General features: G+C 44.9%; 1 protein-coding gene and 1 long non-coding RNA gene across 2 annotated transcripts in view; one reads left to right on the top strand and one right to left on the bottom strand.

Annotated features, from left to right (window-relative positions):
- Positions 1 to 292: 292 nt before the first annotated feature.
- LOC307222233 lies at positions 293 to 4,657 on the bottom strand. Its single transcript, XR_013841653.1, has 2 exons — positions 4,533 to 4,657; positions 293 to 903 (listed from the first exon to the last, which is right to left on the bottom strand). It is a non-coding gene; the product is annotated as an uncharacterized lncRNA (long non-coding RNA).
- Positions 4,658 to 4,683: 26 nt separating this feature from the next.
- PRDM2 (PR/SET domain 2) overlaps positions 4,684 to 23,559 on the top strand; it is a 48,155-nt gene continuing 29,279 nt past the window's right edge. The window contains exons 1-5 of the mRNA XM_079986720.1: positions 4,684 to 4,834; positions 10,885 to 10,958; positions 19,857 to 19,974; positions 21,040 to 21,143; positions 22,041 to 22,193. Of these exons, the coding sequence (XP_079842846.1) occupies positions 10,917 to 10,958; positions 19,857 to 19,974; positions 21,040 to 21,143; positions 22,041 to 22,193 (417 nt within the window). The 5' untranslated portion in view covers positions 4,684 to 4,834; positions 10,885 to 10,916. The remainder of the gene's footprint in view (positions 4,835 to 10,884; positions 10,959 to 19,856; positions 19,975 to 21,039; positions 21,144 to 22,040; positions 22,194 to 23,559) is intronic.

Here is a 23,559-nt window from a genome sequence, read left to right as displayed (position 1 = left end):
GTGCACACTCTAGCAGAATGTTTCTAAAGGCACCTCCAGGAAAGGCAAATAAACAGTGGCAATGGGTAGCATCCAACTACTCAGAGTAGACCCACTGAAATGAAATTGAAATTAACAGACATAAATTAAGGGGCAGGCTGTAGCTTGGTGGCAGAGCATCTGCTTTGCATCCAGAAGGTACCTGCTTCGATCCACAGAATATCCTAGGACTAGAACAGACCCTTGTCTAAAACTCTAAGAGTAGGGGCAGCGCAGACAATACTGAGAGAGATGGGCCAGTGAGTCGTGCCCATTAATTTCAGTAGGTTTACTTGGAGTAAGACCAACGTTGGATACAACTCAGTACTTTGAACAGGTGTCAGAAAGCAGGAGTAGCTGAAACAATTGCAAATATGAGAACACAAAACAGCCTCTTCTGTCTTGTCCCTGAAGGGCTTCATGCTTCACTCAGATTAGGAAAACAGGACTGTTTCCTGTTATCTTCCAGCACGTTCCTCCAGCAGCATTGGGGCATTTGAAATGCTTGGCATGTTCTTCACATTCCAACCAACAAAGCATTCTTCGGCAATGTCGGAAAGAGGGAAGGCTGCAGTCGCATCAGGTTCCACCCATGGGATGGAGCTGTCAGCGATTGTGGTGAGAGAATTTATCCAGTTCCGTTCCTGTATCGCTCCTTTTGTTTGCTCCCCATCTGATGCCCCGCTCTTCCTGGATCCCAGTTTGACTAGAGCAGTTTCTAAAATGGATTCTCAAATTCAAGCATGCCCCCTTTGCTGCAGTTTCATCATTCCCTTTCATCTGCATCTGTCTTGAGTCCAGAGCAGACATCCTGGAGGGGCTAGTTGGGAGTTGCAAGTGCTCAGGTCCAACCCTCCAATTCTAGTTTGCTTGCCCAGTCCGCTCCTATATAATGGGACACAAGGGGGCATGTCACTTGCTGGATCAATGTCTTAGCTTGCTTAGCCATGCACAGTACTGATTTGAGCATTAAAGATTTTGGAAGAAAATGAGTTTGAATTCCTTATCCTCCAGGGACAGCTAAGACAGCACCATTGCAACCTTCCTGATTTTTCTGTGTACATGTGCACATCAGTAAACACATGAGAACTGATAAAACACTGTTTTATTGAAAAATCTTGCTGCGATTGTATGATGACCGCAACATTATTTGTGTGTGTCTGTTACTGGTCCACAAATATGGTCCTGTGTGTTGGCTGAAAAATATCTCCCCCTGAAAAACTTGATACAATATATGTGAAGCTTCACCCCAATGTTGCTTAATCAATATGAAAAAAGGACAGGGGGAGTCCCAAATTTGAACAAATAAATAAAAGAAATATCAACAATATAATCCTAGGCAATTATCCTAGGCACCCCTAGAAGTGGGGAATGGGGGTGTTTCTAACTAACGTTTTTCAGGGTGGCAGGACAGAGGGCAGCTAATAACAATGGATGACATATTCCAGGAGTGAGGACCTGAGGGCTGCATTCAAATCTGGGCAAATGTCTGGGGGGGGGGGCCACATGACAGTGGTGGGCAGGGCCAGATGCAGAAATGGGTGGACCAATGTACAGTATTTTCCCGTGTATAAGACTAGGTTTTTTCCCCTAAAAGATAATGTCAAAAATTAAGGGGTGTCTTATACACAGATACATCTCCCCCCATTTTCTTAAATCTAAGACCCCAAAATAGGGGGCATCTTATACATGGGGCGGGGGGACGCAGGTGGCGCTGTGGGTTAAAGCCTCAGCGCCTAGGACTTGCCGATTGAAAGGTCGGCGGTTCGAATCCCTGCGGCGGGGTGCGCTCCCGCTGCTCGGTCCCAGTGCCTGCCAACCTAGCAGTTCGAAAGCACCTCCGGGTGCAAGTAGATAAATAGGGACCGCTTACCAGCGGGAAGGTAAACGGCGTTTCCGTGTGCGGCTCTGGCTCGCCAGAGCAGCGATGTCACGCTGGCCACGTGACCCGGAAGTGTCTCCGGACAGCGCTGGCCCCTGGCCTCTTAAGTGAGATGGGCGCACAACCCCAGAGTCTGTCAAGACTGGCCCGTACGGGCAGGGGTACCTTTACCTTTACCTATACATGGGGCATCTTATAGACGGAAAAATATGGTAACTTTGTTCAGTAGGCTAGTTTCCACACATGCTCATCCTGCTCCCTGTCTGCCCTCCATACAGACAAGCAAGGCATGTTCAAAGTTCATGGACACATTCCAGCCAGGCAAAAGCACTCAAGGAGAGTGCAAAATTGTTGAGTCTTCGGGACCAGAGAGACTCCTAGCTAGCACATTTGCAAAGATCAGCAGGGTCTGGTATGGTTTCAAATTGGATAGAGGATTGTTGAGATTCCTGCATTGCAGGGGGTTGGATCAGATAAGCCTTGGGATCCCCTCCAACTCTACGATTCTATGACTCCTGGAGGGCTGCATTCAGTTCCTGTGCCTGAGGTTCCCCTACCGCAGGCATATTTGGAAAACTCCCTGCTCCATGAGACATCACAGAACAAGTGAGCAACAGGAATTCCTTGGCAGGGCCTCACTATCTCTACCTGCACCCCATCCCCTGTATTAACTGATGACTAATGATAAGATTTTCTTTACAGAGCAGGATGCTTTATAAATGGCTTTCTAGCACCAGCTAGTGGCAACATTAAGTGAAGACCAGTAAAATAATGATAATATTAATGAAGCAGCAGCAGCAGCATCCTGGCTCCCACTCAACAAAGAACTCAAACTCAGGTTGCAGCTTCTACCCAACAAAAACAAAACAGAGGAACCAAAATTAGAACCATTTAAAACATTTTAGCCAGTTGCCCCAACCCAAGAGTGCATGCATGAGAAAGTAATGTGGGGGATTTCTAGATCTGAATAACGAATGACCTGAAGAATGACTTCTTCCTAAGGTTTAGTTGTTATCTCCTTTCCTAGTTTGAACCCACTGGTTTGGGTCCTACCCTCTGGAGCAGCAGAAAACAAGTCTGTTCCGTCTTCCATGTGGCAGCCCTTTGGAAACTTGATTTTGGCTCTCATATCACCTTCTCAGTCTTCTCTTCTCCCTGTGATGTGATCCGCACTGCAAAGCCCTTGGGTGCAGGGTTAGTTTGGTGCCACTGCCAGTGGAGGAATGGCTGCAGCTTAGGGTGCAATGCCTAGGGCAGGAGCAGTCAACCAGTGGCTCTGCATATGTTCCTGGACGCCAGATCCCATCATCCCTGATGACTGGCCACACCGGCTGGCACTAACAGGAGCTTTTCCTTTTTCAAAGTTACATTGCTATCTTGCCTTTCTTCTGAAGAGCTTAAAGTGCTGTCCATGGTTCTTTCCCCATCCCATTTAGCCTCACAACAACCCTGTGAGGTAGGTTAGGTTGATAGGCAGTGGCTGGCCAAAGGTCACCCAGCAAGCTTCATGGATGAGTGGAGGATTTGAACCCTGGCCTCCCAGTGTAACCAGTATTGTAAGCACCACAGCAACAACCTGAGGACTTTACTCATCCTCAGTGAGGGTGAGCTTCTTCCGCAGTCACCAGAACCCCACGTAGCCTCTAGTCTTCATTGAGGACTGGCTGCTTGCTCCCCACATCCCTGGAAGTCGCATAGCGGGTGCTGTGCTCCACATAGTCTCTAGTCCTCATTGAGAACGGGCTGCTTGCTCCCCACATCCCCGCCAAGTTGTCAATAAGGGGGAGATCTGCCTATCCACTCACTTAGGGCCGGATTTAGGTTTGATGAGCCCTAAGCTACTGAAGGTAATGGGGCCCCTTTATAGGTCCAGCTGTCCTTTGTCAACAACAAATTGTCACTGTTTTTTGTGTTGAATATATGCTATTTGGTAATTTATGGACCTAACAGGTATCTAAAGCCATTTGCACATAACGAAATATGTATTTTATCCAGTGGCGTAGCGTGGGTTGTCAGCACCCGGGGCAAGGCAAGTAATTTGTGCCCCCTAACCCGTGGATTTGCGCCCCCTAACCCGTGGATTTGCGCCCCCTAACTCTAACCCCCAGATGTTGCGCCCGGTGCGGCCGGCCCCCCCTGCACCCCCCACGCTACGCCACTGATTTTATCAAAGTAATTGTTGAACTGAAATACAATTAAGAAGTATATTACTAGTGAAATTTTGGAGGGGGTCCCAAGAGAGCTATAGCTTGTTTAGCTTATACGTAAATCCGGCACTGCGTGACTCACTGAAGACTAAGAGCCCCGCATAGAGCGGATTCTGCTGTGTTTTGTCCCTATAGCCCCACAGGACCCGTAGTCCTCCATGACGGCAACCTTCTTGCCTCCCACACCCCCCCCCCCTCTAGTCCTCAGCGAGGGCAGCCTTCTTGCCCGTTCAGCATGCGCTACAACCCCACGGGGCCGCTAGTCCTCAGTGAGGTCGGGCTGCTTGCCGGAGCCCCCTCGGAGCGGGAGCGCCTGAGCCCCACACATCGCTCTAGCCGCCGGGCTGCCTGCTGCGCTCCCACCCTAGAAGCCACCCGCCTCCAATCACCATCCCTCTAGACCTCAGTGAGGACGAGCTTCTCACCCGAGAGCCAGGAAGGCCGTTCCCCGCGCGAGCTCTTACTCCCTCGGGCGCCGCCGGCCGTTGAGTGGTCGCCTCGCGCGCCCTCCTCCCTCCCTCCCTCCCTCGCACGAGGCCCCCTCCCCTCCCCTCCCTCTCCCCCTCCCCTCCCGGCCTCTCCGCCGCCGCCGCCGTCACTTCCGAGGCCGGAGACAAAATGGCGTCCGGAGGGGGCCGAGGGGCCCTGTGGGGCCTTTCGGGCTGAGCCGGGGGTCGGCTCTCGAGGAAGGAGGAGGAGGCCGCGGCCACGGCGGCGGGCAGCGCAGGTAAAGGCCGGCTCGGGGCGAGGGGGGCGAGGGCAGGGTCAAGGCGGCAGCCACTTGCCCGCCGCTTCTCCCCCTCTCAGCGAAGGGGGCTCGGCGGGGTGGGGAAGGGGATTTCGCCCCAAGGGTGGTTGTGGGGTGTTTTTTTTTTGGGGGGGGGACGATACACACCCACACCCTCCTCGCCAGCGGCACCCTCTTCCCCCAAAGGAAGCGGAGTGGACATAGGATGGGCATGGGGTGGGATGCTCTGTAGGGGTGAGAGGTGTGAATTGGGGTGAGGTTATCCTAATTGGGGGAGGCACCCCCGCGCATGACCCAAAGTGGACTGGGGAGAGGGAGACGTGGATTTGGGGGGCGGGCTGGAGGTGAGGCGTGTATTGATGGGGAGGGGTGTGGTGGAGTGGGGGGGGAGTCTCGTTGCAGGGGTTGCCCCATTGGGAGTAAAACTGGGAGGGGGACACACAAACACACCGCTTCCGGGGAAACCTCCCACCCCCACCCCGCTTTAGCAAAAATAGAGGGGTGCAAGGGATTTGGGGTGGGGGTAGAGTAAGGATGAGGTGTTGATTCAGGGGTGTTTTTTATATTGCAGGGTTTTTTGTGGGGGGGACCCCCCCCCCAAGCCCCCAAAGGGATGGGGCTTTTTCTTGAATAGTGTTAGGCCTGCTTTGATGGGTTGGTGTTTGTGTGTGTGTTGTATTTTATCTCAGTTGAGGAAGTAGGTCCGAAAGGGGGACCCCAGACCCCACCCCACACGTGTTGTAGTGTATAAGTAGAGTTCCATGTTCATGTGCATGCGTTGTGTTTCACATAGCAGATAGGCGTGGGCCAGGAAAGGGGTCTTCTCCCTCCCTGCCTCCATTTCCGAATTGTGGTGGAATGATGGGATACGTACATGAATGAGTGTGTTGGTGAATATTTTGCTCCCAGTTAGAGGATGGGTGGGAGGACGCCTCCAGAAAGGATTCCTGCCCCCCTGCTAAAAGTGGAGGTGCATAAATGGATAGTAAAGTTCTAATGGGAAGGAGCAGGGTTCTGGAAGTGGGACTCTGTCCCATGCTCACAACTAAGTTTGAAGTATGGAGTTGAGTGGTTCTGAAAAGGACCCCCCAGCACACACACCCAAAGTTTAGTTGTATGAGGTTGCATAAGAGTGTGTGCATCTAATTGCCCCTTAGACAGGAGTTTGACTGAAGGAGGGATCCCCCGTCCTCACAGAAGTTAGGTTCTGGATTGGGGGTGCGACTTTAGCATGAATGGGAGTTGTGCTGAAAGCTAGGATGAAAAGATGTATCAATCCTTCCCATTGCATCCCAAAGTCAGAGTGAGTGCCTGGAAATAAAGCCACAAGGAATCTAGAGGTCCTGCTGTTGTACTCTGAATTTTGAGTCACTTGTATAGTGTCCGTAGAAGGAGAAGAGCCAGGAGATGTAATTGTAACAGTAATGAAGAAAAGCATACAATGAAAAAGGATGAAAATGAATATCTTTGAGGCATATTTGCCTTCAGGCAGAGTTTCCTTATTCTTCCTTATCTCCACCCTGCTTCCACCCCCCCACCCCCAAAGCTTGCTGCTCCCACTCACACAACATGCTACCTCCGTAGATCTAAAGGGAAATGTGTCTGAATGCTGTTGGCTTCCGAAATTTGAAGCCAATGCCCCTTAATTGAAACTAAGGGAAAGGACTAACTGGGGAAGTTGTTGTGGTTTTATGTTAGAAGAGGAGAGTCTGTGGTGAGTGATGGGGTAGCTGGAGTACAGGGCATGTTTAGCCAGAATATTTGCAATTTTTACCCATGATGCTGATGGTGCTTGTAAAGTGCTCTTTCACTTAATTTTAGAGCATCAGTGAATCAAATGTGCATTTTAGCCAATGAGAGCGTTGAAACTGATACATTATTCCCCCCCTTCAAATAAGATTTGCAAATACACTAAACAAAGCAACAGACTAAAATAGATAGTAAAAACAGTCATAAAGGCAAGGAGAATAAAAATACAAGATAAAAAAGCTTTAAAAAAATGAATAGCAGTGCCTAATAACACAACTCCACTTCTTAACACAAGAGAAGTGCATTCAGGGATATGTGTGTGTTGTAATAGCCTTTTCATTTCAGCGCTCCCATCCTCTGAAACAAAGCAGAAGTTGGCCTGCTGTTATCACCTTATCTGCTTTGTGTACACACCCAAAGTTAGCTAATGTGAGATAGTCCTTTCAGCCACTCTCTGGTATTCAGAATCAAGATGCATAAAAATTCATCCAACCTGTTTGGTGCATCTCTGATACTCCTTGAGTTTCTGAAGTCAAGGGGCGGTAATTATTACTTAACACAGAATATAGGAGTAAGATCTTGTTTTATTGTATCAGTATTATACTGCAAATGCTAGGCCATACTATGCACTAGCCTCCTGTGGGGCATTAGTCTCTTGTGGGGAAACCACCTCCCTTCAATAGCACATTGTGGTACTGGACAACCATAGTGGTTGATGGGAAAGAATGTGGCATTCTTGAGATGTCACCCCTAAAGATGGTACCTGCAGGATAAAGGACTAAACATGCAGAAGACAGAATCAGGATTCAATGTAGCCTTATCAGATTTGATAACTGGGTCACAACTAATAAAATGAATTTCAGTAGGGACAAATGTCAGGTTTTGCACTTAGACAGGAAGAACCAGATGCACAGATATAAGATGGAGTACACTTGCATTGCCAGTAGTACATATGAAAAGGAACATGGGGTCTTAGTAGACCACAAGCTTGCAACAGTGGAATGCTGCAGCGGTGGGGAAAAGCCATTGTTATTCTAGGCTGCATCAGCAGAACTATAGTATCCAGGTCAAGGGAAGTCATAGTCCCGCTCTATTCTGCCTAGGTCAGACCACACCCTTAGTACTGTGTCCAGTTCTGGGCACCACAATTTAAGAAAGATATCGACAAGCTTGGGTTGGACTCGATGGCCCTTGTGGTCTCTTCCAACTCTATGATTCTATGATTCTAACATGTGCAGAGGAGGGCGACCAAGATGATCAAGGGTCTGGAACCCAAGCCTTAGGAGGAATGGTTGAGGGAGTTGTGTGTGTTTAGTCTGGAAAAGAGGAAACTGACAGGAGATAGGATAGCTATCTTCAGTTATCTCAAGGGCTGTCACATGGTGACCAGAAAGAAGATTCCAACTAAACATCGTGAAGACCTTTCTGACAGTGAAAGCTGTTTGGCAGTGGAACAGACTCTCTTGGGAGGTTGTGGACTCTCCTTCCTTAGAGGTTTTTAACAGAGGATGCTTTAGTGCTTTAGTTGAGATTCCTGCACTGTAGGGGGTTGGACTAGATAATCATTGGGGTCCCTTCCAACTGTACTTCCAAGGGGGTTGGACTAGATAATCATTGGGGTCCCTTCCAACTATGATTCTATACCATGCAGGTGGTTGGCACCTACAGAGAGAAGTCTTATTATACGTCTGGTAGAAGTTGTAGGGCGGCTGCATACTTTATTATTGGGATTTGTGTGTTAAGACAGGAAACTGAGATACATGGTAGTGTTTGTGTAGTGTTCCATTTTTCTTTTCCCTATGAATGTCAGTCTTTTCTTCCCTGCCTGCTCAGTATAGCTAGCAGATTTGGAATGTTTTCAGATGTGGGTTTCTTTCACTCGAAAGTACACAGGGAAATGTGTGAAATGCTCAACGCTGACATTCAAAACAGAGCAATCTAGAGTAGGGATGGGGAACCTATAGCTGTCCAGACATTGTTGGACTTTATCAGCCCCAGACAGTGAGGCCAGTGATTAGGGATGCTTGTAATTGTGGTCCAACAACATCCAGAGAGCTGCAGTTTCCCAATCTCTTATCTTGTGGTATTGCAATTAATGTAAATCAGACAATGCTAATTTTGCATTGTTCAGTTGTTTCGTACTACACCCACCATATAGCTGTACTGGCTGGGAATGATGGGAATTGTAGTCCAAAATATCTGGAGAACACTAGGTTGGGGAAGGATGAGTTGCTGCCTTGCATTTGAAAGTGTATTTTAAGTGTAATGAAGCATCCTTGGTCGTTTTACAACAGTTCATCACATTGTTGAGGTGATTTGTATGTTCAGTCAGTTTCTGTTTGTTCCCACATATTACTTTCTCTACAGGGCATATGCAAAATTCAGCTATATCTGATTACAGCAGGGAGGTGATTGGGGATGTTAGCACTGAAATGCTGGCTTAATGCGGCTTATTTCTTTCTGTGCACATTTAAAAACTATTACCTCAATGTCAGCGAGACCACTTGTACTCTTTGTACATCTATAAGAGTTAGAACATCTTGTTCAAATGTGAGTAAAAGTTAAGCCACGCCTTCAAATTCTTGACAGCATTCGGGAGAAACTAGCATCTTATTTCAATTTTTAATGGCTTGATTTGTGGAGTATTTTATGGAGCTACAAAATCAAGAGTGAATGGGTTCTTAATGTATCAAACTGTAATGTACACTGTGTGTCAAGGTCAGAATATTTGTCCATCTAGGCTACTTAGTAGGGTTGACTGGCAGCAGCTCTTTAGTCTCAGATAGAGGAGAGGCTTCCAGGCCACTTGCTCCCCAATTCTTTTAGCTATAGAGATGCTGGAGGTTGAACCTGACCTTCTCTTTCTTTTTTGTTAAATGCACAGTATGGTAAGGCACCACTTGTTAAATTCTTATCTGTATTCATTCCGCCTTAATTTCTCAGAATGTGTGTCTGCTTTCAACTATGAACTGTTCTGTCCCCCGCCTCAGCCCCCTGGCCGCCCCACCATATCACAGGATGCATGAGTTTGAGTAGAATACCTGTGCTCTAGGAGCAATAATTGCTGTGACTATTTTGCAGCAATATAGCAATGTGACGTGGGTGGCGCTGTGGGTAAAACCACAGAGCCTAGGACTTGCCAATCAGAAGGTCGGTGGTTCGAATCCCCGCGACGGGGTGAGCTCCCGTTGTTCGGTCCCTGCTCCTGCCAACCTAGCAGTTCGAAAGCACATCAAAGTGCAAGTAGATAAAGAGGTACCGCTCCGGCAGGAAGGTAAACGGTGTTTCCGTGCGCTGTTCTGGTTCACCAGAAGCGGCTTAGTCATGCTGGCCACATGACCCGGAAGCTGTACGCCTGCTCCCTCGGCCAATAACGCGAGATGAGTGCCGCAACCCCAGAGTCGGTCACGACTGGACCTAATGGTCAGGGGTCCCCTTTACCCTTTCACCCCTTTGCAGCAATAATGAAGCACGCTTTCTAGAGTAGAGGTGCACCATGTTCTGCAGGTTCAGGGATGGTATCCACACTTCCCCATAAGCTGAATAGGAGTAGCTGACTTACTATCATTTTCCAATACTGTAATGTCATTTAAATAGGGTGGACACCCCATGTTAAAGATGGTGAGTTGTCTCTAACGTTCTTACTTTGAATACATTGCCATCAAATATGAGAAGGCAAGACTCCTTGAGGGGACTTGCAATGTAGCTTTTACATACATGAATATTTAAAAATAATAATATGAAAATTCCTTTAAAATATCAGCTTGATTTTCTTATGCCATAGAGCAGGGCTGAAGAATTTCTGGCCCTCCAGATGTTCCTAGACTACAATTCCCATCATCCCTGACCTTGCTGGCTGGGGATAATGGGAAGTCGAGCCCAATAACATTTGGAGAGCCACAGGCTTCCATCTCTACTGTAGGTTCTCCTTAGGTGAAGTAGTGAATCCACCAAATCTCAGCTTCAGTTTCCCATGCCCCTCCCCAGTCTGCAGACCAATTTTATCAGGTTGTTGTGATGCAAGGATGCAAGTAAAGTGCTTAGAGCACTTGAAAGTGCTACATAAATGCTAATTATTACTATAACATTTTGAAACATAGCTAGGAAGTTATGCAGCTTAGGTGCCTTTACAGTTATTTATATCTTTTTAAAAAAATGTTGGGTGAAAAATTGTAGTTTTCTAGATTGCTGCTATCCTCCTAACTTGAAGAGGATCAGCTTCAAATCAGTTATAAACCTGAAGGTAGGCACATATGACAACTGTCTGTTTTTCTTTTTAGGGTTCATGTAATCACAGGAGTTACTTTGTTGTATGTATCTTTTCAGAAGGCAACAGGATTTCAGAATGAATCAGGTGAGTTTAAATGCAAGACTTTCTCAAAAATATAATTGCTCAGATGTTAGCATACATATCTACACTTACTTTCTTCTGGTAAAAATAGTAACCCCAACTGAAATCCAAAATGTAAATCTTCATTATTGCAGTGCTAAACATCCTGCTCTCTCCTCCTCTCTCCCTCTTTCTGGTTGTGAAGTTGTGAAGTTCCATTATGTGAAAATTGATTTGTGTTCAGTTAACTAGAATGAAGAATAATTTCACTTGCCCCTTCTTCAAGAGCACTCTTCTCTAAGAAAGCTTTAGTTATTTTGCATGAATAATACTTATATTTAGGCCATTTTAAAAAACCAGAAACTTGAGTTCACTCTTTCTCCCTCCTCCCTTCAATCTTAGCTCCATAATTAATATAATTTACCCCCCAAAAGAGAGAGAGATTAAGCAAAGATCTTTGCATGCCTTCAACATGAAACCCTGCAACTGATTAAATGGTCCTCTAGCTATGTATTTTTGCATGCTTGAGAGTGTGGTCTTTTATGCTAACCTTCAGTCTGGTGTTCTTTTGTGTTGTTGGACTCACAGGAAGACCCACACCTAAATATCTAAAATGCCTACTTTCTTTTGAGATGAGCTTATTAGTAAAAAGAGAGGGTTTCCTCGTATCACAACCAGTCCCTTTTACTCAGCCCCTAGGTCATTGGTCCTTCATAGTCTGGCCCATCTCCCCTCCAGGTTGCACTTTGGAGAAAGGAAAATTCCAGTTGTGTCTGCACCCAAACTACAATCTTAATACCTATGGAGAATTTGGTGGCACTTTCCCTTAGAGAGAGTTTTTGTTGCTGTTTTTATTTGCGTTGTATTTGTGCTAGTGTCATATTGAATCTTTGTGATGTTCCTATCCTTCTCACTCTGCCAATGGCATTTTGTGAACTTAAATTAATAAGAGTATTGTTAGCATCAGCATCATTATTAAATAAAATCATTGGAGGCTCTATGTTGCACCCTTTCCCTCCTGTGCCAGAGCATGCATCTGCTTAAAAGCAAAGCCAGGGGGACGTGGGATCTTCCTCTCCCATTCTGTTGCATACAGATGCTACTGCTATATAGTTGTTGAAAAGGAACAAGCCTGGGGGATAGGGCACAGCTAAAATGTTGTCGCAGGATACTCAGTGTGGTAGGATTGCCACACAGGAATCCTCCTAGTAGCCACTCTGCTGTGATTTGGACTCTTTCTTCTCATAAGTTGTCCCCACCCCACCCCAGCTATGTACTCTACTAGTGGTGGTACTGGTGCAACAAAAGTTGACAGAAGGACATTTGCAGACTTCACATGTGGATATTGACATTGGCCTACAGTCGGTTCAGTCTCTATATAACTGTGTGACCTTGATTAAACATGTTTCCTTCTCCCCCATTGAATTGAAATGGGGGGTTGACTATGATAGTGGACAGATGATGTGGATCTATTTATTTATGTGGATATTACTGGTGTATGTTTAGAACCTTTCTCTCCTGCCCTTCCTCCAATGAGAAAACAGCAACCCACTGCACGTTTTATCTTCATAGCAACTCTGCTTTGGAGCCAGTACTGGCACCTCCCACAAGGCAGAACTGATTTACAGAGAAGGCCATAGCTTTGCAGGTGAAAGGTCCCTGGTTCAATTCCCAGCATCTCCTAAGTAGGCATGAAAAGAACCTCTGCCTGAGATGGGGGACTGCTGCCAGTCAGTGTAGTGATAAAGGGAACTGCTGATTTTGTCAACCTGGTGCCCTCCAGATGTTTTGGACTACAATAAGTTCCAGCCAGCATGGCTGCTGATCTGGTCCAAAACAATGATATCCAACAGTAGTCATGGCAAAGGCGCTATTGGATTTGAAATTGTTTTTATATGTGCAATTTTTTAAACTGTTTTTATAATGTAAGTTGTTACTGTATTTTGAAATTGCTGTGAGATGCTTCATAGGAAGAGATTCATAAATGAAATCATCACCATCATCTGGGGTGCCCTGAGTTTTTGAAGACAATAATGAGCTAAACTGACCAATGGTGAGACTTCCAATGAAACTTTTTTTTAAGAAAAAAGGAGGTTACATCCGCCAGTAAGAGCTAGCACAAGCTGTAGAGGAGAATGATTAATAGAATTTTGGGGCCCTAATTACCAACGTGAAGAGACACGGGTGGCGCTGTGGTCTAAACCACTGAGCCTAGGGCTTGCCGATCGGAAGGTTGGCGGTTCGAATCCCCGTGACGGGATGAGCCCCATTGCTCAGTCCCAGCTCCTGCCCACCTAGCAGTTTGAAAGCATGTCAAAGTGCAAGTAGATAAATAGGTACCACTCCGGTGGGAAGGTAAACGGCGTTTCTGTGTGCTGCTCTGGTTTCGCCAGAAGCGGCTTAGTCATGCTGGCCACATGACCCGGAAAAACTGTCTGTGGACAAACGTAGGCTCCCTTGGCCAGTAAAGCAAGATGAGCACCACAACCTCAGAGTCATTCGCGACTGGACTGAACTGTCAGGGGTCCTTTACCTTTTTTTAAATTACCAACATGATGCATGAGTTGACATCTCTGATTGAAGGTAAAATGTCAGCTGATTAATGGGGAAAGCATGCTAAGATGACATCTAATGACCCTCACCGTGTTAAAGTTTATTCCCCATTTAGGGTAGTTCTTTTTAGTTGAAAAAGTCTCCTTCATGGTCACTAGTTGCTATATTGAAAGCTAAGAGTTTGAATTTGAAGTTAACATGTTGTAAATCAGCTGGAAGGGTGCAATGCCTCTTGAATGATTGGCCATAAATCTCACCTGATAGATCCTAGTCTAGTTATTTCAAATAAATATGCAGCTCCTCACCTGTGCAACTGTTGTATTTGTGTATAATACATACACACAACAGCCCTTCTGTCAGCAAGCAAAAATCAATGGGAGAGTTTTAAAAGTTGCAAAATACCAACAATGAAAGCACTCACAAATTTCTCAAAATAAAAACCAACTAGGTCATGGCCTTACCTAAGGTGGGTCACAAGAGCAATGCTACATTATAGAAACATATGTTAACAATTGATAAATGGGTCCTGGAATGTTTGTTTGGGTTAAAGGTGGGTGCTGAGTCTGAAAAAGAAGTCTGCTGAGCTCAGTGATTGTGCTGAAGTCCCCCAAGGTTGTTGTCTGGCTGTCAAAATGACATCAGATTTGATGCCAGGCAAACTTTCCTGGGGAGGGTGTTCTACTTGCATCAACAACTGAGAAGACTGTTCTTGAATTCAGAAGATGGGGTGTACTGAACAAAGGTCTTTGGATAACACATAGGACAGGCTCATACGGCGGAATTAGGATTTCAAAGGTTAGAACTAGCACTTAAAATTGTGCTCAGGGCCAGCAGCCCACATACTTGTTGAAGAAATGCCAAGATAGCTGAACTCTGCTAGTATAGAACACAGCTGCTAGGCTGATAAATAGTTTTCCTGAGCAGTCTTCAAAGGCAGGCCCACCTACTACATGTTTCAGCTGCACAATCTGGAGGTTTACCATGGCCAGGCTATCTTTGTCCAGGAGGTGTCACTGTTGGTGTGCCATTCTTAGCTGGAGGAAGCCACTTTGTGCCTCAGTGTAGTTAATGGTCAGGGGTGATGGGGGTTGCAGTTCATTGATACCTGGAGAGCCAATGGTTACCTGTCTGTGCTCTAAGTAAATAAATATCTGCTTGCTGCAAACTTGAATAGTGGGTCTTTATGCACAGATTTATGTAGATATACCTACTTGTAATGAAGGGCATCTTGTTTCATACCCCTAGTATTCAGAGGATAGTTGTGTGTTTCATATGCTTCTCTCTCCCGCATGCCAGCATTACATAGATCCTTTCCAGGTGAGATAAATAATTAGAAAGAACTGTTGAAATTAAATAGGTCGGGTCTTGAGCACTGCTTGGGTGAGTGATCACTTGGAGTCATAATTCAGCTTCTCTGAACTCTTGAGCAAAAGCGACAGGTATAACATGCATTTCCACTTAGCTATTCTTTCTGTCAGTAAACCCTTTAAGGTAAAGGTAAAGGTAAAGGTAAAGGTACCCCTGCCCGTACGGGCCAGTTGTGTCCGACTCTAGGGTTGTGCGCTCATCTCACTTAAGAGGCCAGGAGCCAGCGCTGTCCGGAGACACCTCCTGGTGACGTGGCCAGCGTGACGAAGCTGCTCTGGCGAGCCGGTACCAGCGCAGCACACGGAAACGCCGTTTACCTTCCTGCTATAAAGCGGTACCTATTTATCTATTTGCACTTAGGGGTGCTTTCAACTGCTAGGTGGGCAGGAGCTCACCCCGCTGCAGGGATTCGAACTGCCGACCATACGATCAGCAAGTCCTAGGCACTGAGGTTTTACCCACAGCGCCACCCGCGTCCCTCAGTAAACCCTTTAGTTCTCTTCTAAGGAATCAACATTTTAAAATGGTTACATTTTATGCAGATTTTTTATTTGTGACTTGTGAACTCCATTAAAATTACCTGCTTTTGAGTACATCTCTGTGTGAAGGATAAGGAATGTGTTTGCCAGCCAGATGTTCTTAGACTCTGACCTCCATGAGCAGGGTTCGAAATTAGCAGGGTGCCAGGTGCATTTTGCGCCTAAAGATTCTCCATTTGCAAGCACCTCAACAAGTCTGGGTGCCATTTTTTGCACCTGGCTAACACTCAAGGATTACTGAAATGTATGTGCTTTGAAGCCTCAAAGTATATGTTAAGGATAGACAATATATTAAGGAGTTCAACAATTAAGAGTAGAGTGTTTTGAAAACTGATGTTTGGTACCAATATTTTGATTGTGAACACAAAATTAAACATGCATCAACAATTTCTGCTAAAAATGTGCTATTAACAATGTGCCACTTATGTGGATTGCATATTTATTCATGCTTATCAAAATAATAAAAAGTGTTGCCGACCCACCCCCCAGCCCAAGTGGCAACTAAACATTCTGTTTTGGTGCCCACAACCCAGGTCCCAGAAGCCATTTGGCTCCTAGCTTTTCTACCCCAGTTTCTAACACTGCCCATGAGCCATAGCTAGCATAACTGATGGCCAGAGATGATGAAAGTTTTAGTCCAGGCACATCTGGAGAGCCCCAGGTTGCCTACCTCTGCTCTTTGGCTCCACTGAACCCACATTTTGTAAACTGAATGTAGGCTGTTGCTGAGAATGATTCTGGCAGAATTTTTTTAATTTTTTAAAATCTTCATGCTTATCCAAATGAGCAGGGTCCCACAAATACTGGATTACAACCAGCCTATCTTTGTGCTTTGTGGAGGAAACATTTCAAGGTGTGATGAAAAAGATCCAAACTTTGCTGCTTAGAACAGTCTTAAGATGGAGAGCAGGAGGGGTCAATGCACACTTATAGTGCAATCCTTGCATATTTACTCAGATGGGTTCCTCTGTGTACCAGAAGGGCTTATACCTTGATGAACGTACAAAGGATTGAAATCCAGTCATGTTAAACTGAGCTAGGTGCAAGCACATTTCAAGCAGTACTGTGGGTTACTAGGACAGAGAAAGATGGATGTCCTTGCCTTGAAAATTAAACACCAGTGGTAATTTGGATCTGCCTCTACCACTGCTCAGAACACATGGGACTCTTTGTAGGGTAGAGGGTGGGGTGAGGAACAATTATTTTGCTTTACTTTGCTTCATAAGAAAAGTTCCAGAATGAAGAATGTTGATGAGTTGAAGGCATTGGGACACTGGTAGAATTGCTGGGGCTCTGGTACAACTCCCGATGACCCCTTCCAGTAACAGCTGCATCGTTCTTTTTTTTTTTTTAATAAATGTTTATTAGAATTTCCAATTTAATACAAAAGTACAAAAATACACAATTAAAAAAACAAACAAATATAATTTCCAATACTTATTTCTATTACCTTGTTTCTCGGACCTCCTCTCACCTCCCCCTTTTGTATTCCAGTTCAAATCTTAATTCGTCAAATCCTTATTGTAACTTATTATAACTTATTTTAACTTATTACTCCACTTTTACATTACAGCTGGTAACCACTTAATTTCTGTCCAACAACTTTCTAACATTCATTAATTTTACAAGATTTCTGCAAATAACCTTTGAATTTCCTCCAATCCTCTTCCACCGACTCTTTTCCCTGGTCTCAAATTCTGCCAGTCATTTCTGCCAGTCCCATATAGTCAATCATCTTCATCTGCCATTCTTCCAGAGTGGGTAGATCTTGTGTCTTCCAATATTTTGCAATCAATATTCTTGCTGCTGTTGTTGCATACATAAAGAAGGTTCTGTCCTTCTTTGGCACCAATTGGCCGACCATGCCCAGGAGAAAGGCCTCTGGTTTCTTCAAGAAAGTGTACTTAAGTACCTTTTTCAATTCATTATATATCATTTCCCAGAAGGCCTTAATCCTTGGGCACGTCCACCAAAGGTGAAAGAATGTACCTTCAGTCTCTTTACACTTCCAACATTTATTATCAGGCAAATGATAGATTTTTGCAAGCTTGACAGCTGCATCGTTCTGTTCTATACAATCATACCTCGGGTTACAGATGCTTCAGGTTGCGCGTTTTCGGGTTATGGACACACCGAAACCTGGAAGTACCGGAACGGGTTACTTCTGGGTTTCGGCACTCGTGCATGTGCAGAAACACCGAATCGCGACCCGCTCGTGCGGAGACATGGCGCTGCGGGTTGCAAACACTGCGGGTTGCGAACGTGCCTCCCACACGGATCACATTCACAACCCGAGCGTCCACTGTATTAGCTACTGCCACAGAAAAGTCATCAGGGCCTCTTATAGGCATAACAGTAGTGTTGCCACAATGCCAAGAGCCGTCATTCTCCTCTTGGAGAGGGAGAATACCTTTGTGGCAAAGTATTTGTTTTGCATGCAGAAGGCCCCACGTTCAATGTCTGTCATCTTCAGTCTAAAGGATCAGGTAGCAGGTGGTGGGGAAGACTTTCTACCTGAGACCCTGGGGAAATACAGCCAGTCACAGTTGACAGCACTGCACTGGTATAAGGCAGCTTTCCATGTTCTGTTGCCCACAGGGGGAAGCTGTTTAGTATCTGAAGTATTAGTTGTTAAACTTATGGCATACTTGGTCTTTCTTTCTTTCTTTCTTTCTTTCTTTCTCTCTCTCTCTCTCTCTCTCTCTCTCTCTCTGTATTTTATAGCTATTTCTTGCTTACTGAAGTGAATTTCACCACTAGCTTCTACATAGGATGCAAATGCACCTCCCCCACCCTCAAGTGTGGTCCTTGTGGGATTTCTGTTATACACCATGCTTGGAAGTGGTATTAAGAGACAAACTGATATTTACAGCTTAATCCTGGCCAAACAACACTGAAGCAAATGGGTTTTGCATATATGGTCTTCCACAGTAACGTTTGATCTGTTATTTATAAGTATTAATGTGATTTTATTAACGACAGTGAAGCTTGTTTTACTTAAACTATGAAGCCCCGGGTTCATGCATTCCACCCCCCTTCTCCATCACTTCTCTGAGTTAGATAATTTCACTTCTGGACTAGATGAACCACAGCTGCTTTTGTGCAAGCCCAAGAAACTGCTTAATCTTATTTGTGGTTTGTCTGAAACAAGCCTGCTTCAAACAGTTTTATTTAATCAATCCATAGTTAGTATTAAGTGCAGTTTAGGGTTCAGATGTTAGGCTCTTCTGTGTTTAAATGGAATGAATGCTCATTTCTCACAACCGTATTGGAAGACTTTGAGGAGAGTACATAACCCTCGGTTGAAAGCTAGCTTTCATCACACCAAACTATTGTTTAGTGCAGGGTTCACTACGCTTTTGGGGCCAGTGGGCTCATCAGGAATATTGAGAATGTTGTGAGCACCAGTCCCAAAATGACCATCAAGGGGGCATGGCCTGTCACAAAGTAGCTGCCATGGGGACATGTCTTAACACAAAATAGGTATTTTCTGAGATATTTTATGGATGCGCATACTGTGATGTTCACACACAGCCTATATATTTGCTTTCTTTTACTATACCTTGGTTTGTTGCTTCTGTAATAACTAGAGTAGAAGCTGAGTGAAGCATATCTCTTTGACTGAAAGGAAGGTAGCTATATTTGCTATTAAAATAAGTGCTCTGAAAGTAATTTCCTTCATATACCTGTGCCTAGCCTTGTAATCCCTTTTGAATAGCAGTGCTTCAGAGGAATAAGAAAAAGAATTATTCATTGGCAGTGACGCTGATCTTTAGATATACATGCTGGGTGCACAGATAATATCTGCTTAATTTGGTGGGGCATATCAGTACACAATTGGCTCCCAAAGTCAAGAGCCATCCCACAATACTTGGGGGCAAAGGGGAAGAATATATTCAAATACAGGTAGAGATGCTTAGGCCAGCTGTCTGTAGTAGGTGAGGAACATGTTTTTTAGGGAAAGTTGTGATCCATCACCTAGAATAAAGCCCAGATGTAGACCATCGTAATCTGCTTTGCAGACTCCTTCTAAGAAATGGTATTAAGAACCATACAACAAGCAGAACCATATTGGAGACATCCCACCTTCCTTGTTTGTTCTTGCATATTGTGTGTCTGAAAATGAAAGCTGCATTTCTGTTTAGTATGTCTAGTAGATAGTGATAGCCCTACCCTCTCTAAGTTTAAAAAGTCACGTATCCTGCTGGCCGTCACGGCATCTGGTGGATCACTGAGTAGATTGCATGAAGGATTTGCAGTGTTTCTCTTAATATCATCATTTTCAAATGTGTTTGGTAAACTAGTGTTTATGTGAAGTTGAAATGCCAGCAATTGCAACACAGCTTTGTTTATGGATTCTTGTGTTGTGCTGCCAGTTGTAACGCAGGTGGGTTGTCAGATTCTGCCATGTGTTTACCGTTGGGCTGTCCCCTTCCTATTTTTGTTTTTGTTTTCTTCATAGAACTCAACGGAGCCTTCAGTATCAGTTGAGACTTTGGCCGACGTACCTGAGCACGTGCTTAAAGGACTTCCTGAGGAAGTGAGACTTCTCCCATCTGCTGTTGACAAGACACGGCTTGGTAAGTAAATCTAGAAACAAGCTGCGGGCAGAGAGGCTGCTTGAACTGAAGACTGTTTAACCTGGGGAGTGTGGGGTGGAATCCTTCTCAGGATTTGCTACAACAGGGTGACTACATGATGCACCCTCAGCCCATGGTTTGAAATGTGGTATCCAATTTAGTGTCATATGTTGTCTCCTGCACTCTAAAGTCAACAGCACTACCTGGTTTGAGGCGAACTTAGATCAGCAGCACTACTGGCAAATGGCAGCCCAAAGCTGAATGTTTTGTTTTGAGGTTTGGACAAAGGCTTTCCAAGTTATTAAGCCCAGTTGGTGTACGGACATTACTCACACCTCTAAAACCCTGATACTTATCCTTGGCAACTAAACAGTTTGCAGTCCTTGGGGTGGCAAGTTGAAGTGTAGAAGAGGCGTCCCTGAATGAGTAGACTTTACACATCTTGCTATCATTGAAATTGCCCCCATGGATACAATAGCAAGCTGCCCACAAAGAGATACATCTGGGTCCCATGAGAGCAGGTTTTGTCTCTTAAGGTCATCCAGGAAACGTGGGTGTATTCAGGATTGTTTCCCAGGGATGGTGGAGATGTAAAGTAGAACACCGAAAGGTGGGACAGGCTGGTTTCTCCCCCCCCCCACCTCCCACCCCAAAAAAGTGTGCCTGTCTATTTTGTCTTATATCTCAGGTTCTACCAACCTTTCATTTAAAATTGAACACTGGAGATTACCCCTTCAGAGCCTTGATCCAGGTCCCCTCTCCCAGCAGATTGTATCCATTTTTACTGCCCGCCTCCCAGTTCCCAGCCCCAGATTATGTAGTCATCAGCATCCTGGCATTTTACTGCTTTTTCTGTTTCATGTGTTTTGCTATTAGTTGCATTAGTTTGTGATATGCTTGTTCCCCCTCCCCTCTTTTTGGATTCTCTGCCCCCTCCTTTATTTAGCCAGGCAAATTTACAGTGTATTTATGGAATCGCTTTGTTGTCGTTAAGCAGTGTTGCGTGGTTTTGAAGTATGCAATACTGCCAAAGAGTCTGATTGTGGTTCCTCATTTTATCTTCAGGTGTCTGGGCAACAAAGCCAATTTTCAGAGGCAGAAAGTTTGGTCCGTTTGCTGGTGACAAGAAGAAACGATCTCAGGTTAAAAGCAATGTGTACATGTGGGAGGTAAGCAGTGACTGATGAGCAATTCCTTTTTTATATAAAATGATTTGAAAGTTCTATAATCCTTTTTAAAAAGTAGCTCATGGTGGCTAACGACATCACTATCAAACAATAAAGCATGTAAAATAAACTGTAGATAGTTTTTCTCCTGGTTGTAAGGATCACCAAAAGCAAAACAGAAATGTAATTAGATTTTAAATTTAGCTTAACTCTCTTGCTATGGTAGCTGTCATTTTTAGACCAAGCCATGGTTTGTCTGCTTTTTAGTTTCTGAGAAGTAGGGGTAAGAGACTATTAAGAGGGACACGATAAATACTTATAAAATCATGACTGATGTATAGAGCGAGTCCTGCCTGGGGGCCAGGTGTGACCCTTTGGGCTTCCCTGTTTTCCCCCAGAAGACTCCTTCAGCCATTGCTTGCTGGTCCTGCTCCACATCCTCAAGTGCTGAAATGTGCCAGGAAGGCAAGGATTCTCTTGTAAATTCTCAATAAGTACTGTGCAGGACAGTGTCTGCAAAAGTTGTCCTTATTGCTTATCCTGCTTCACTATGCATCCAGCCTTAATCTAATGCAGATGCAGTAGTTAAGACAGATTCCAAAGTGAATGATCTTGTTGCTGCACATCCCTTTCTCCGCCACCACCACCAGTGAGTAGCAAAAAATAGGCCTGAAGCCCAAACTTCCCACTCCAGAGAGCAACTTCCTGTCAGCACAGCCATGTGAGTAGGTGGTCTTCAGTCTCCCAGGGATCATCCAGTGGTGCTCCATATGGACCCAGTCATATAAAACGCCCACATTTTGAAACTGAGACGATGGGTGCATGCTCTCGTGATTAATGAGTACTTTTGTTTCTTTCCTCCTCTCTGTCTCCATGCACATATACGTTCAACCTCACAAGGTCTATTACCCAAACTTGGGATGGATGTGTGTTGATGCCACAGATCCAGAGAAGGGGAACTGGCTGCGCTATGTGAACTGGGCTCGCTCAGGAAAGGAGCAGAACCTATTCCCTTTGGAGATCAACAGAACCATCTACTACAAAACTTTAAAGGTAGCAGTGCCTCTGTGCCTATATCAGTTGCCTTTGTACAAATTTCAATGCCCTGTCTTCCCATTGCTGCTGTGCAAAAGTGCAACCTGCTGCTACAGCAGATGCAACATAGCTTCATGGCAGAGTACCCGATTGGCAACCAGAAGCTCTCAAGTTCAGTTCATGGCATCTTCCACTTTAAAAGTTCTCTGGTAAAAAGCATAGCTTTAGCTCTTTGGGGTGGGGAGCTGTGCTAGGTTAGATGGGCCAGAAGTATGACTTTTTAAAAAGCTGTTCAGCTCTTTCTCAGGGACTATGGGGGTCTCCCATACATCTCTTTGCAAGAGACTGTAGTTCGGTGGTAAGATTGCTTGTTTTGCATATATGTTTTTTAAAAAGTTGTGGTCCATCCTTATGGTTTCAAATGCATTTGAAAGGGTGGGGTATAGGTTTTCCAAATAAACTGAATAAGGGCCATGTTAGAAATAGATTGGTGACCACAGTTAAATGTTCCATTTGAGGGATATGTGAAATTGCAGTACATTGCATCTCATGTTTTATGACATAGGGTTGTATCCAGTGGTTAGTCCTACTCAAATTAAACCCATTAAAATGAATGGGCACAAGTAACTTAAGTCCATTGGTTTCAGTGAGTCTGTTCTTAGTGGGATACAGCTCATAAATCCCTAGTTGGCTGCTTGACCCATCGTTTTGCTTCGTGACATGCAGTACTTGAGCCTTCTGGAGGGATCCCTAACACTGATGTCAAACAGTCCTTCTTTCTACTGCCAGGATCTCCATTCTTCTGTATGTAAGGGGGGGGGGGAGACCCTGTGGCCTTTTCTGACACAGCTCTGACGTGCTACCCATCTTGAAGGCATGCTTTTCCCCCTTTAATGAAGTGTTGCTCCAATAAAATAGCTGTGTATTCTTGTTTCCTCTTCCACTCCTCTTTCCTTTAGGTGCCCTATATTTTCTTCTGGTTTGTAAGTCATAAGCCAAGAATTGTCTCTTTAAAAAAAATAATGGTATAGTTCCTAGCAAAAAAGTAAAGGACCCCTGGACGGTTAAATCCAGTCAAACCTGACTATGCGGTGCGGCGCTCATCTCACTTCAGGCCAAGGGATCTGGCATTTGTCCACAGACAACTTTCCGGGTCATGCAGCCAGCATGACTAAACCTTTTCTGGCTCAACGGGACACCCTGACAAGTGCCTTGGTTATGTTCCGTTGGTCACAGGTCATTTGCCAGAAAACCTTTTCTCCATTGTTTCCAATAAACATTACAAGAAAACAAGAAAACTACCAGTGACCTCCTTCTTGGTTATTTTTGTAATCATGCTCAGAAACAAACAGTTTAATGTTAATAATATTAGCCAAAACACCAG

This window comes from Podarcis cretensis, assembly GCF_951804945.1.
Source record: "Podarcis cretensis genome assembly, chromosome: 8".
In the NCBI taxonomy this organism is placed as follows: domain Eukaryota; kingdom Metazoa; phylum Chordata; class Lepidosauria; order Squamata; family Lacertidae; genus Podarcis; species Podarcis cretensis.
This window is presented reverse-complemented; position numbering and strand designations above follow the sequence as displayed.